At 38.3% G+C, this 15,018-nt stretch overlaps 1 protein-coding gene and 1 non-coding gene across 2 annotated transcripts; both read left to right on the top strand.

The window, feature by feature from the left end:
• Positions 1-209: 209 nt before the first annotated feature.
• Positions 210-12,516, top strand: LOC111229777. Its single transcript, XM_022756248.1, has 13 exons — positions 210-429; positions 1,821-1,886; positions 2,736-3,067; positions 4,469-4,510; positions 4,828-5,092; positions 5,787-5,870; positions 6,479-6,544; positions 7,330-7,698; positions 8,089-8,105; positions 10,256-10,475; positions 10,740-10,961; positions 11,501-11,566; positions 11,758-12,516. Exons 1-13 carry the CDS (start codon positions 210-212, stop codon positions 12,138-12,140), a joined length of 2,352 nt encoding a protein of 783 aa, XP_022611969.1. The 3' UTR covers positions 12,141-12,516.
• A 1,795-nt stretch (positions 12,517-14,311) lies between these two features.
• Positions 14,312-14,383, top strand: trnam-cau. The gene has a single exon. It is a non-coding gene; the product is annotated as a tRNA-Met (tRNA).
• The last annotated feature ends 635 nt before the right edge of the window (positions 14,384-15,018 follow it).

Genomic DNA, 15,018 nt, shown 5'->3' with positions numbered 1-15,018 from the left:
TGAATAACTTTACAATATATTTGCATTGGAAAAGCATTCTGACCAGCAGGTAACTACTGGAGGAATATCCTGTACAATAATAACAGCTGTAGTTTAATTTGCTACACTTTGACTTCATTGGTTTAGATTATGATGTAACTATATTTCTGATTGAGAATGTAAACAGGAAACTCATTAACTATATTACATTTTAGTCCTGCATTTAGAAGATGAGGGCGTGTTTCCTATACTGCGTCCTCTGCCTTGTGGCTCCTATTGGCTACAGTCAGCGTCCTGGGCCTCCCGGGATTCCTGGGCCTCCCGGGATTCCTGGGTATCCTGGGCCTCGTGGGCTTACTGGGCCTATTGGGCCTGTTGGGCCCCAAGGTTCCAAAGGAGATCCTGGACCATTTGGGCCAGCTGGAGCAAGAGGGTTTCCTGGTGCTCCAGGTGCAAAGGGGGGGTTGGTCCAATGTATTTTGGTCATTCTGTTACTTGTAAGGAAGACTGACATTCAAATATTTGAATGATTATATAGGATAAACCCTTTTACATAACATGACCTTTCCTCACAAATCTTCAAGTCAAATCTTTCTGTCTCACTAATTATTAGAGAATAGTAAATTTGTCTCTCTGTTTTTTATTCATCTAACATTTTCTTTTTTATTTCCTCCTCACTGGTCTATTAGTGAGAAAATGTTTTAATGTCATGTTTTAATGTCTCTTTACCTGCTCAATAGGTCCAAGTGGAGATCCTGGACCAGCTGGACCAGCTGGAGCCCGTGGAGCACCCGGATTACCTGGACATGTTGTAAAGTGTGGAAAAGGTCATTTAGTTATTAGATAACATATATTGGCTAAATGCTTTGTCAGCATGGTAACATGAAAATATTAACATGCTGATGTTTAGCAGGTATAATGTTTACCATGCTGGACAAATTAAAATCTGCCATAACTGAGATGAAACGTCTGAGGATATGTGATATTACAATTCATCCTCAGGGGGAAATGAATGTTAGAGCGACTAATTATTCACATCACAGTTTACAGTGCTGCCCTGATTCATGACAGCCCATATGGCTGGCTAGCATCTACATTACTTTTTAAAATAACCCTTTTGTGCATGTTGTAATAACTCAATGATAAAAGTAGACATTTTACACATCATGCAGCCCTAACTGAACCACTGAACCTCAAGCAACCACAGCATACATGTTTAGCACAAATATACATGTTTACTGAGAAAAGGCACAAATGCAAAGAACAGTCTATGGATTTTAAGAATGGATAATTGGATCATTCAAAAATTACAATTAATTGGAAATTTGATTTGATTATCCTGGGATTTATCCTCTGGGGAACATGAATGTAAATGCATACTTTCATTGCAATCAAACCAATGTTTGTTGAGATATTTCTGTCTGGACCAAAGTGGTGAATTGACAGAACAACACTGCCATCCCTGCTGCTAGCATGGCAACAAATGTAAATGAAAAAAAATCCAATTTCTATAGATCAGAAGTGGCCTCCCAACTGGCAGCTCTTATTTTGCAGGGTATTTTAATACAGTATGTTTGTTGAACTTGACATTAAATTGCCCCTTATAGGATTTCTAATTTTGAATTCAATCTGCAAACTATTCAAGACAATTTTGTGAACCAACATGCCAGCATCACCATTCCCAGATGGTGAAAAAAGATTAATAAGAGAACTGAAATAAAAAGTGGAAGATAATAAGTCTTTTATTTTTTAAGAGTGCATATTATTATACACATGTGCACAGAGCTGTTGGTGCCAACTTACTGCAACTTTGGTAACTTTTTGTTAACTGTTTGATCCAGATATCTTCGGCTCCATTAACGAGGACCTTGAAACCTTAAAGAAGATCACTGATAAGTTAGAACTGGGTAAGTATCCTCCTCAAGGACTACAAGTCTTCTGTACTACTTATGTCCTTTTATATTTACATTTCTCACCTCTTCTATGTTTGTGAGAGGGATTTTGTGAGATTGTGAGGTTTCACTTTACCCCCAACATAAAACCACTTCAATCAGGAAAGATTTGTTTGCTTAACGAAAAAACTTTTATTGCCATGTGCAAAACGAGATAGGAAAAGTGAGAGATGTAAGAGTCTTTGGCGATTAGACCCCATCGTGATGTCTTCATATGTGATTAGGGGATGAGGCTGTGCGAAGTATGGGAAACCCCCCGGGGTCTAGACACTGGTGGTGGTCTTGAAGATGGGAAGAGGAAAAGCTGGAGATCTGGATGTGATGAGAGTGATGATGAGCTCAGCCTGACTGGATATGAAAACTGGAGGTGGAAGGGGTGGAGGAGGGTCACAGCAACTGCACTGAAATGATGCTGACAACAGGAGAGAGGAGAACAAATTTTAAAGTATGACTGGGACAAGTTGATTGGCAGGTTGAGATCGTGATCTGATTGTTTCCTTATCACCTGAAATCAGCTGATTACCGGGAGTGGGGTGAGAGAGGGAGAATAGAGATAGTCTTCCTGATTGAACTTGCGCTAAGCTTCACTTTTTCATCACCGGACTAATGTTGTAAGCTCCAAAAAAACCTGGGGAGTGGACCTTGAGTTGAGATTATTTTGTCACACAATGCAAAGTTCTGCTTTATAAGAAGAACTTGAGAGTCAGAGCGACAAAACTGACTATAATGTTTATGACTTGTAAACACAAATGTGTTCACCTGTTCATTAATTCATGATGTTCTGCATCTGTTTTCTTCTTTCAGCTATAAACTATGATTTTGTGCAGACAGTTGCTGAGAAATACTTTGTGTCCTACAAGGAGAGAGACTCTTTCTCCAGGGCCGTTGAGTTCTGCTCCCAGCGAGGCTTGGATCTGGCTCTGCCCCAGAACGAGGAGGAGAACGTCGCACTGACTCAGTTCTTTGGTGACACTTACAAAACAGCCTGGATCAACGTCAACACTAAAAAAGCAGAGGGGAATTTTGAGGTTGATCTGAAAAACCGACCTCTGACCTTTACCAAATGGGGAGAAGGGCAGCCAGACAGGCTGCAGGATACAGGCTGCACTGTGCTGTCAGAAAACGGTGCCTGGCAAGTGACACATGATTGCTCCCTGAATGCTTACATCATTTGTCAGTTATAGACAGGTCTCGTATCCATCGCTTTTTCTCATGTTATGTATTGTATAAAATGTTTGTCTTGAGTTTTGAATAAAAGAAGTATTGCATAAGTCTTGATTATAATTGGGGCAGAAAAATGGTAGAAAAATTTATTCTCCTATTCTGCCGATATCAAGCAAAGTAAGAATATTGATGTGAATTTTATCCTCATGCTGCTTCAAGGACCTGCATTAGGAACCATTCTTCTTGGAAATATTTGCTTTCAGATGTTTTGTTTCATAAAACCATTATCCATGCTGTAAATCTTAATCCCTACTAAAGACATACACATATAACAGCATCATCAGCATGGCATTATTACTGTTGATAAAAAATTATCACAGGATATTCTGATAACATTAGCCACAATAAAGTCTAGAACAATGACACCATCTCATTTCATTCATTCAAGAGTCAAGATGAATGTTTTTGACATAACATTAAAGATGGACTCTGACCATGCTTTATATAATTACTACCGATACTGAGAGCACTGTTAAATCATACAGACACTTTCAAACTGTCCGGTAGTGTTTTTCCAGATTTGGCACTTGAGCATGAGACAAGTGATCAATTACAGAAGCTTATTTTAAACTAAGTTACTCTTTTTATCATACACTTCTCTTTGCTTGACTTTTGTTATTAGTTTTTTGGCCCTGCCACACCAGTAAAATCCAGCCTAGTATCATCTGGATATCAGATCTCACAGGGACAACAAAACATCCTGAACTGTCAAAAACTCAAAACATTTTCCATTGTCACATGAAATGAAAAATCCTTTCCACTGCGAACGTAATCAGATCTTGGGGGAGGATATTTTTAATGTGCTGAGAAATGTTTTTGGTCTCTTGTGAGCAAGGCCCTAAACCCGCCTTTCTCCATTTAATATGCGCAGTGATAATCAACAGAAGAAAAATGTTCTGACAATATTAATGCGACTAATGATTTTCAAAGTGCTATAGTCCATCAACTGTGGTCTGGATAAAAGTAAAAAAAAATAAAAGCCTTCAGGAATCTCAATCTATAGACAAATTAATTATGGCTGCGATCAAAGAGTACATATCCCAAACTCTTCATGCCAACTTAAAACTGGCAGTGGTCATGAAAGAAAGTATAAAATCAATCAATAAATAATAAAATTTTTATCTGTTTGAGTGGAAATGCTTTTTAAAAGAAAACTATTGTATCTGTGTATCCTCAGACCAGAGCTTATCTCTGGTTCTCATTTCTGTGTGGTAACCCATAAAAAAACTTTTCACCTGCTTTTCATTTCCTCTGGATTGGATCTCTCATATATCTGACCTTGGACTATTTGCTCCTCCACTTCTGTTTGGAAGCAGCAAAGAAGCAGCACGTCCAGCTCACTCCTCGTTTATACTGTGAGTGTTTACCTGTTTATCACCAGTCAGTACTAGATTATCTTCACTGACACATTTTGAATAACTTTACTCTTTACAGGTACAAATAAATCCCAATAGTTTTTGCTGAAATGTTACAGTAAATTTCAACAGAAAATTACTTAAACAGGTACTGAATGCATATAATTTGCAATATAATAGTAATAATAGGCTAACTGTTATTTACCACTGTTAGAGTTGTGAAAATAACATCTTTGAATTCACCTGCATTCTGAGTGGACTGCTGTAAATTCAGATAAAAACTTCAGAAACTATTAACCATATTATTACTATTTCAGTTGTGCATTCAGAAGATGAGGTCGTTTCTCTTTCTCTGCATCCTCTGTCTGATGGCTCCTAGTGGCTACAATCAGCATTATGATCCTCCTGGTGCCACAGGGTTGATACCAAGTTCACCAGGGCCACCAGGGCCACCAGGGCCTACAGGGCCATCAGGGCCACCAGGGCGACCAGGGCCATTTGGGCCACGTGGGCCACCAGGGACACCTGGAGTAAGAGGACCAATTGGACCAACTGGACCATCAGGAGATCGTGGGGAAACAGGTGAACCAGATGAGTATTATTGACAGTCACCACAATCATAGTCCCAAGAATACTTTTTTAAATATTTAGTTCTAATTCTGCCAAAAAAACCTTCAGATTCCACAGATTAGTTGGTTGTTGTTGTTTTGACCAGAATCTAATGTTCTGATCCAGTGGGTATATGTGAAATAAAATTACCTGAGGTTCTAAAGGAATCTGAGACTTCGGTGGAACAAGGTATTTATTTGAACAAGTGTTTCCCTGAAATGTAATTCTTTGCTGTGATTTGTCCACATGCTCACATTAAGTTTGGATTGTTAACTTTACACAGAAGACACAGTCTCATATACAAGAAGGACTGCTGTGATATTTGCTGAGCAAAATCATACTCCCAAAAAGATCAAAGATGAAGCACCATTTTTATGCTGATGTTTTCTATACAGTATATCTCATAATGCATCTCATAGGAGATGTTTCGCAGTGTATTTTTCTAGCCTTTGTTATCTGCCCTCTACTGTCACCCTTGAGCAATCATATCTGTCATGACCTTTCCACTGGTGCCACCCTCAGGCCAAACTTTAAAGTTTTTGTCCCAGTAATGGCCTGAGTAACACTGTCTTTGATTTATCAAACTTTTTCTTTTCCTCTTGTTCCTTAAGCATTTCATCCTCCAAGGGCTGCTAATGTGTTTGATGTCTGTCCACCTACAATTCAGGGAGACCAGGAATGCGTGGAATGAAAGGACCACCTGGACCACCTGGACCAAAAGGATCAACTGGGCCTGTTGTGATATGTGGAGGTTATATAGTTTATATAATATATCTATTTTATAGAATTATTTGCATAATGTTATGCTTTATAATGTTTTGCTTTTGTTGAGGCGAAGTGTATTCAACTAATGCCTACCATACACCAGAAGACTTTGAAAAGTCTTTTAAAAGACTAAAGTCTGAAATCACCTCACATCTAAAGACAATGAGTCATAAGTGAAAAGAGTTTTTCAGTTTTGCAATACAAGATTTTCTAAAGACTGGGGATCTTGCAGGGTCATTATTTACGAGACTACAACTAGATCTCTTTGAGATTATTTCCCATCATGCTCCTGGTGGACATTTACAGGAAGAAAAACTGTCTATGCTGAACCTTATGTTTATGGCTTTAGTCTATAATGTATATATATGTATAATTTTGCATTGCTTGCACCATATTGTAAGGTGGACATTACTGTATCCACCTCTGCCCTGTGCTCTCACTATGAATCTCTGTGTTAAGTAAAAAGGGACAATAAGAGAAATGAAGATTAATATAGACTTTATTTATTATAGCCTTTTATTTGCAGAGTGCACATATCTACACAGATCCAACTTATTACTTGTTTGGTGACTGAACTTTATGTCTTTGATCCAGATCCCTTTAGTTCTATTCACCAGGAAGCTGAAACCCTAAAGAAGAGACATGCTAAATTAAATCTGGGTAAGTATCCCATTCAAGGACTACAAAGGGGTGTTACACAAAGTGAGTGCATGTGGATGGTGATCAATTATTAAAGTTCAGATTTGTTGTAAAACCCCACCATTCGAGTTATTCATTTGTACTTTTACCTCAGTACTTTTGGAAACATATGTATCCCTTCTTTTATGCACATTGGATGTTTGACAAAAGAAGCAATAAGCAGAAATATTTTTTGCTGCCATGCTGGACTCCATTAATCTCTATTAATTGCTATCTTTATATATATGCAGGTTATACAGCACTATTATGTTATAAGTTAAGTTATATGAATAAGTGAAAATCCTATTTCCAAAAGGTTCTGGGCGTTGAGCTATTTGATTTCTGTGAATCAAATAAAAATAACTTTAATAACTAATTATAGCAGCATAAATCTTGCAAGCTACTGAATTTCCGAACAAAGCTGTAATCTTGCATTGCATCCTAATCTGATTTGGTTTATTTCCATTTCGAAGACACAATCTGAACAAACAATCTTAGAATGAGAAGGATTTGGACCTGGCCCGACTCGCATCCCAGATCTTCCTGTATGTGATCATTCTATTCTCTGATACTTGAAAGTGCATCTGAAAGCTCAGAAAAAGATACAAAGTGGACGTTAATCCAGATTATTTGTTCACAAAATGTCACACTAGGTTTGATTTAGTAAATATTTGTGAACAGAGCCTGAGAGTCAGACGGCCATAATGACAACACAGCTCATAATTTGTGCACTTCAACATCTATGAGTTTCTGTTTCCTTTTTGCAGCTATAAACTATGGATTTGTCCGAAGAGTTGGTCGGAAATACTTTGTGTCTAACAAGGAGAGAGACTCTTTCTCCAGGGCCGACGAGTTCTGCTCCCAGCGAGGCTTGGATCTGGCTCTGCCCCAGAACGAGGAGGAGAACAACATACTGACTCAAGTGTTTGGGGACGCTTACAAAACAGCCTGGATCAACGTCAACACTAAAAAAGCAGAGGGGAATTTTGAGGTTGATCTGAAAAACCGACCTCTGACCTTTACCAAATGGGGAGAAGGGCAGCCAGACAGGCTGCAGGATACAGGCTGCACTGTGCTGTCAGAAAACGGTGCCTGGCAAGTGACACATGATTGCTCCCTGAACGCTTACATCATTTGTCAGTTATAGACAGGTGTCAAATCCCTTGTAAGTGTTATCTCAATGGAACGGGGGATTTTGTCCTTATACTGAGCACATTCAAAATACCGCTGTTAAGCTTATATTTCTTTCTTCTCAATGATACAAGTTTATCCATGGGGTAGATCTTAATCCCTATTGACACTCTTACTATTGCACAGATATATTCCAATATGAAAAGAAAATGAAGGACACAATTAAAGGAAGGACACATGTACGGGAAGAAAACAGTGGATTCTGAAAGTATACAGTATGTCACAATAAAGTGTACCACAGTCAAATAGTCTCTTTTCATTCGTAAACTTATTTACATTTTAGTCGGTTGGCTGCTTCGCTATCTTATCTGTTCAAAACTTCTATTGGCATATAGGTGTTCAGATACTGAGGGTACTGTGAAATCATGCAGACACTTTCAAACTGTCCAGGATAGAGATGCCACAATGTCAGTTGGCAGATTGCCTCATTAATGTTGGCAGGTTCCCTCTGGGTGATGGATTTAAATACGAAATATTGCCAAATAGGCACTTTTGCTTTATGCTTTAACACCAATTCACCATTGTCTTGTTGGTCAACTCTCCTCTTGTCATGTGATAAGGCTTTGACACTTTCAGTTTTATAATTGTAGCGTCAAATATTGATAACAAACATTGATAACAAATAGAATTTTTTATTTGATGAACATGGGCACTACTGCTGTTATGTGAAAATGAACCAAAAGGGTTTTATATCTATAATATTATGTCCCTGCCAACCAGCCAAGTCGCAGGAAATATGGTCATAGTCTCCCCTTCCTGAGCTGTTGAAATTGTAGCCAGAGGTGTTTTTGCAGAACATTATGATGTCACAGAGGTTTACCTTTGACATCACTTTATTTAATCCTTATAGATATGTGAGGTGAATGGTGTCATAATTATGCATGAATTAGTGAGTTATGGCCAAAAGTTTTGTGAGGTCACAGCAACCTTGACATTTGATCTTTGACCAACAAACTCTAATCAGTTCATCCTTGAGTCCAAGTGAATATTTGTGCCAAATTTGAAGAAGTTCCCTCAAGGTGTTACTGAGATATCGTGTCCATGAGAATAGGACGGACCTAGAACTCGGAAATTTAATGCCTTCCGTCCTGGCTGTCGCCAGCGCAGAGGCCTAAAAATTTTAAAAGTGTGTACCTGAACATCTCCCACTGGCTTTTTGTTGAGGAGACCACAGTGCATTGATGTATGCACCATGGATGTATGCCACAGTGACGCTGACTTCCAGGTTAGTTTACAAAAATACACCATCTCTGCAGCACTCTTTCCGTAGGCCAAGTAAATCCCACCCCAGCTCCAACTACATACTTGACACATAAACAAGAAACCAATAATTGATATTCTAGGGGTGGGAAAATGTACTGAAATTAGATATACCCTGTGATACAAAAACATCTGCAAATGTATCAGTTGGTTTCGCAATATGTACTGTGTTACACAAGCTACTTTTTATTTTTACCTTTATGATAACCATAACCATCCATTGTCAAACAAAATTTTTGCCAAGCCTATTCTATACTTTGTACTGCAGAGGGCGCAATCGCCTTTCTAATAAAAAAACAGCATCCTGGGACCCACACTTCTTTAAGGAAGCAGTACATCTTGCTCTGAAAGAGAGTAAACAAAGATCATGTGACTGCATCCTGGTGACCCCTTGTTGTTGGACCACTAGTCAGTGAGAGACGAGATCCAAGACAAACTCAATGTTGCAAAATAGGGCTGCAGTGTGTATCACAGACGCGTCATCTTAAAATTGCCAGGGATCAGGAGAGAGGATGTAAAAATAAATGTATCTTTTTTTCTTTTTTTCTTTTTTTATTTCATATGAAAGAATGAATTTTAATGTGTGGTAATGCATTTTAAATATTTACTATCACTCTGCAGGATCAGTTGTTTAAAAAAAGAGGAACGGTTTTGGACTCTCTTCTGTGTGATATCCCATTAGAGATGTTGCATCTGTTGTTTACTCTGGACCGGATGTTCATAGTTCCACCCTGTAGTTCAATCATTTTTATTTGGATGTAGTGAAGAGGCAGCACAACCAGCAAATCACTCCGAGTTTATACAGTGAGTTTGTTTCTGCTGATCTGTCTTTTGTAATAGATTTAGTGTTATTATGACCTTTTAAACAACTTTACAACAACATAATATCTGTTTAGTAATGTGAAATACATTAAAGATAAAGAAATATAACTTGTAATTTTGGACATTAAACTCATTTTTGTATGTATTTAGCTGGTTTTACAACTGTTTTCAATATCTGAGGAATTCACATCTGTAAATATGTGCACAGAAAATTTGATTCGTCTACAAGGTGGGAACTACTGTCAGCATGTAAAACAAGTCACTGTAGTCTGTTGTGAATTAACCTTTAATTTCATTTTATAAACTTTGAATTAATGGTTAACAATAATGATAAAAAATATTTCTGATGCCACCTGTATACAGCAGCAGTATACAGCAGTAGTATACAGCATCTTAACTATATTTCATATATATTTTCAGTTCTGCACTGAGAAGATGAAGCTGCTTCTCTTGTTCGGCATCACCTGCCTGATGTCTCCTTTTGGCTACAGTCAAATAATGGAAGGTCTCGTTGGTCCCCCTGGTCCCCGTGGTCCCCCTGGTCCCCCTGGTCCCCCTGGTATGCCTGGTATCTCTGGTCCCAGAGGTGACGTAGGATTCCCTGGGAGCGTTGGTGCACCTGGATTTTCAGGTATGAAAGGTGGGTACTACTCATCTTCACCACAATACTGTTTCAAAAAATATTATTTTGACCAAAGAGCCATCTTCTGTCTGAGTTCTGGCACTTCCCTGTTGGACAGACTAATTAGTTTGTTGTGTAGCCTCAGTCCCACAATCTGCCTCAAATCTCCCCAGATCCTCCCATGTCACCATCCTTATAGTTTCTTCACTTAGCTCTCTGTGTTGCCTGAGTTGGTACGACATTTGCTATAGTCTTATTCAATTTCTGTTCCCTCCTCTTCAGGAGAACCTGGAAGACCGGGAGAACCTGGAAGACCTGGAGGATCTGGAGAACCTGGAAGACCTGGAGAACCTGGAAGACCTGGAGGATCTGGAGAACCTGGAAGACCTGGAGAACCTGGAAGACCTGGAGGATCTGGAGAACCTGGAAGACCTGGAGAACCTGGAAGACCTGGAGTACCCGGAAGACCTGGAGAAGCTGGACCTCGTGCAAACTGCAGACTAGGTGATATACTTCATGGATTTTGTAAAGTAATATATAATTATATCAACTGAGTAATTGCTTTTTTTATTTATTACAATACAGGATGCAGTTGAAGTACAATTTATTGAATCTTAAAATATTCAATGTTGTTTGTCAAAGTTTGTGTTGAATCTTAAATCTTTTATACAATACATTTTACAACAACAACACTAGAGCTGCAACTAATATTGTTTCCATTATTGACTTATCTTTTAATTTTTTTGATTGTTTAACCACTGAGTTTGTAAAATATCAAAAAAGAAAAAAAGAAAGATGCCAGGACTGCAGTCTAAGCCCAGAGATTTTTCATTTACACTGATATTCATTAAAGAAAAGCAATAAATCCTCCAACCAATAAATATGTCTAATAAAGTACTTTAACTATTAGTCAATAAGTAAAATTTCTGATGATTAATTTTCTGTTGATCAGCCTATCAAGTGATTGACTAATCATTTCTGTCTGCAAAGTTGTTAACCATGCAAACAGAGTTTAGTAACTAAACTTGATCTGTTTGATCCAGATCCCCCTGAGTCCAGTTGCCCGGACCTCAACACACTAAAGAGCAACTTTGCTAAGTTAGAGCTGGGTAAGTAGGCCTATTATAATCAAGGGGTTAGAAAGAAAGAAGTGGATGCAAAATTCATACACTAGAGAACAAATCCAAAAAGAAATCTAGAACACTGCCACTGTTTACCTTTTTGCTCTATTGGTTATTGACCCTCTCATTTGTTCATTTATTCCTGATTTGTTGGATGTATTTTTTTTTCCTTTTTCCAGCTATAAACTATGATTTTGTGCGGAAAGTTGGTCAGAAATACTTTGTGTCCTACAAGGAGAGAGACTCTTTCTCCAGGGCCGTCGAGTTCTGCTCCCAACAAGGCTTAGATCTGGCTCTGCCCCAGAACGAGGAGGAGAACGTCGCACTGACTCAGTTCTTTGGTGACGTTTACAAAGCAGCCTGGATCAGCGTCAACAATCAAAAAGCAGAGGGGAATTTTCAGGTTGATCTGAAAAATGGACCTCTGACCTTTACCAAATGGGGAGAAGGGCAGCCAGACAAATCCATCCAGGACACAGGCTGCACCATGCTGTCAGAAAACGGCATCTGGCGAGTGACAAACGAATGCTTCCTGAATGCTTTCATCGTTTGTCAGATCTAGAAAGGTCTAGTATCCAATGAAAGTCTCAACTACAGTTTACATGTGCTATTGCATAACTTACCTGTGGATGAGTAGGGCAGGAATGTTATAGAGAAAGGAAAAGACACCTTCTTTCATGCTACTGTCCAGTGAATTAAAACATATTGACATAACCTTATCCACATTTTCACAATAACATGGAAACTGCTCTATGGGTCGGGCTTAGGCATTATTGCCCTTAGATATATTTGCTCTTACATGTAATCGTTTGTTTCTTACCGCTATCCTTAAATCTCTCCTGAAATAAGTATAATTGCATCAGCATCATGACATTATGTAGAGCCTGTAATCACTTTTGTTTTGAAAGCATATGACACAATAAAGCATACAGCAGTGATTCAGTCTTGTTCCATTAATTTATTAATCAAATTTTTGGAAAACAGAAATTGAATGTTTAAATCTAGGTATACAGGAAATTTGAGTCTTATTCCACAGTTATCTGTTCCCATCAACCACATTTCACACCTTCAAAGGTTTGTCCAAATGTACGAAGTTGCAGGAGCATGTTTAAAACTATAGGACTATTTAAGCATTGCGTGTCTTTATAATGGTGGCGCAAACAGATAAAGTGTCTGTCAATGTATGTTTTTTTTGTCACAAAAGAGATTGAGAGCTGCTGCAGGAGGCCGCGCCTTTTCAGTCATGGCCCCCATTCAATGGAATCGTCTTCCTCTATTCATAAAAAATGCCATCTCAGTTGACAGTTTTAAGAAGCTGCTAAAAAGTCACCTGTTTCAGATGCACTTTACCATGTGATGCACTTTATGTAATGTGTGATTGATCCCCTGTGTAACTTTTATTGGTTTTATTATTTTTCTTGTTTTGTTTTGTATCTCATGTGGTTATGTGTTTCTCAAATGTTTTACTGTGCAGCACCTTGTAACCCAGGCTTCGAAAGGTGTTCTATAAGTAAAGCTTAATTTATTTACTTACTTACTTACTTACTGACCATGCTTGCCTGCCCACACATAATTACAGCACTCCTCAACGTAGATGGCAAGTACTGTACGAACATGATGCATCCCTTAACCAATCCAAACTCAAACATTTATTTTTAACTTAATGGCTCTCCATTTAGTTTTCCATCATATAGATTCATTTGTGTTTTCATGTTTCTGTCGTACTCTTAGGCCTACTATCAAATCCAATATGGGGCAAACACACACATTAGGAGACTGGACAGGTGCCATTGCAACATCCTCAAATTTAACTGTGAAAACTGGCATCACAGACACACCAGAAATTAAGTTCTTATTTGCTGCACACATCTCATGTACAAAACTAGATATTATATATATATATAGTCTTAGATTAAAGCACACAGAATATGATTTTATGCAGTCTTTAAAAGTAAGATCATGAATCAACAGCCACACAACCACAGCTTGACAAGCTGAGTTCCCATATTTTAAAGGTTAGCTACAGTTAGAGACTGCTGAGAGATTGGGTTTTTCATAAGAGCACAAGTACTGGCTGAGTACTTAGGATCAATATTTGATATCGAAAACACACTGTTTATGTTATAAGCCAATAACAGTATGAAGCCCTTTTTTATTCTGTGAATCAGCCTACTACTTCGATAATACTTCGTCAGACTAGTGCGGACTAGAGAGACCAATACATGATGAACTGATGAAGCCGCTTGGATAAGAGGCGAAACGTCTTCCACAGACAAATACAAGTCCAGTTGCCTTCGATTTAATTTGAGAGAGAGATAACTATGACCTGGACGAATGAGAACATTCACAGACAGTTCGATAATACTCTAATTGCATGCAATGTTGTATAGACATTGAATATAGTATAGACTATAGATTCTTTTCATACTATCACTATGTGGTTAAAAATGCCGCTGCTTGGATAATTGTTCTTTGCAAATACAGGCATGTTTGTCCCATACATCATAGGAATGGCGCTTTTATTTTGGAAGGAAAGCATCAGAAATGTCGTTAGTGCTAAAACTGTTTCCTGCGATGTGTTTTTTTCTTCTTTTTTTTCTTGAATGCTTAACAAATAAGACTGTAAGCGTGCGCGAGAAATATACTGAGTGAAAACAGAAATAACATCAAACAGAAAACCCGCTCAGATATAGAGTAGATTAAATATGCGTGATATCCACGCTGATGGTATGAAGCAGAGTGGCGCAGCGGAAGCGTGCTGGGCCCATAACCCAGAGGTCGATGGATCGAAACCATCCTCTGCTAATTTTCTTTCACTGTTTTTACTACACATTCCTTACGCCTTACAAGCACAGAAGGTGGATGCGACATTAACTCAGCACTGCTTTTTCGAAAACTACACTACGCACATGTCTTAATATTGTCATCCAATGCACTGTCGCTATTTTGTGCGAAACTGTCAGGCAAATTAATATAACGTTAATGTAATTATACTAGAAGCCGGCGATGCTTTATGTAGTTTACTAAATACAATAGTTTATTTTAATTAAAGTTTTTTGAGGTCTTGACTCAACTTTATGATCGTTTTGAATAGTTTGTGGCGCTGCTGCGTATCAGTATGCAGAACGGTCATTTTGTTATTCAGCACAAATGGGTTGGAAAAAGAAATAGAAATACAACATAATGCGATACGGTTTAACAGCAACACAGTTGAAGTAAGACCACTTTAAAATAGTTTCAACAAAAACTGAACATTAAAACCTTTAATTTATTCCAGGACTTGAGTTTTAGCCAAGTGTATGCCTACTCAATAAAATGGATTTGTGTTTGTATGAAAGCTGAAGAGATGCAAATCGGCAGTAGTAGTGGTACGCGGCCAACAGAGGGCATTGTTTCACATGTCAATATTTCCAATTATACAGTACCTGTGCTCGTTTTAA

Source organism: Seriola dumerili, unplaced genomic scaffold (genome assembly GCF_002260705.1).
Source record: "Seriola dumerili isolate Sdu_G_001 unplaced genomic scaffold, Sdu_1.0 BDQW01000242.1, whole genome shotgun sequence".
Taxonomy (NCBI): Eukaryota; Metazoa; Chordata; class Actinopteri; order Carangiformes; family Carangidae; genus Seriola; species Seriola dumerili.
The sequence above is the reverse complement of the archived record's forward strand: the minus strand, read 5'-3'. Positions and strand labels throughout refer to the sequence as shown.

Excerpts from the sequence above, each read along its gene's own strand:
- LOC111229777 (XM_022756248.1), top strand. The coding sequence starts at position 210 with ATGAGGGCGTGTTTCCTATACTGCGTCCTCTGCCTTGTGGCTCCTATT. Across the intron at positions 5,093-5,786 it reads AGGAGATCGTGGGGAAACAG|GGAGACCAGGAATGCGTGGA; the intron begins GTGAACCAGATG and ends CCTACAATTCAG. Across the intron at positions 5,871-6,478 it reads GCCTGTTGTGATATGTGGAG|ATCCCTTTAGTTCTATTCAC; the intron begins GTTATATAGTTT and ends TCTTTGATCCAG.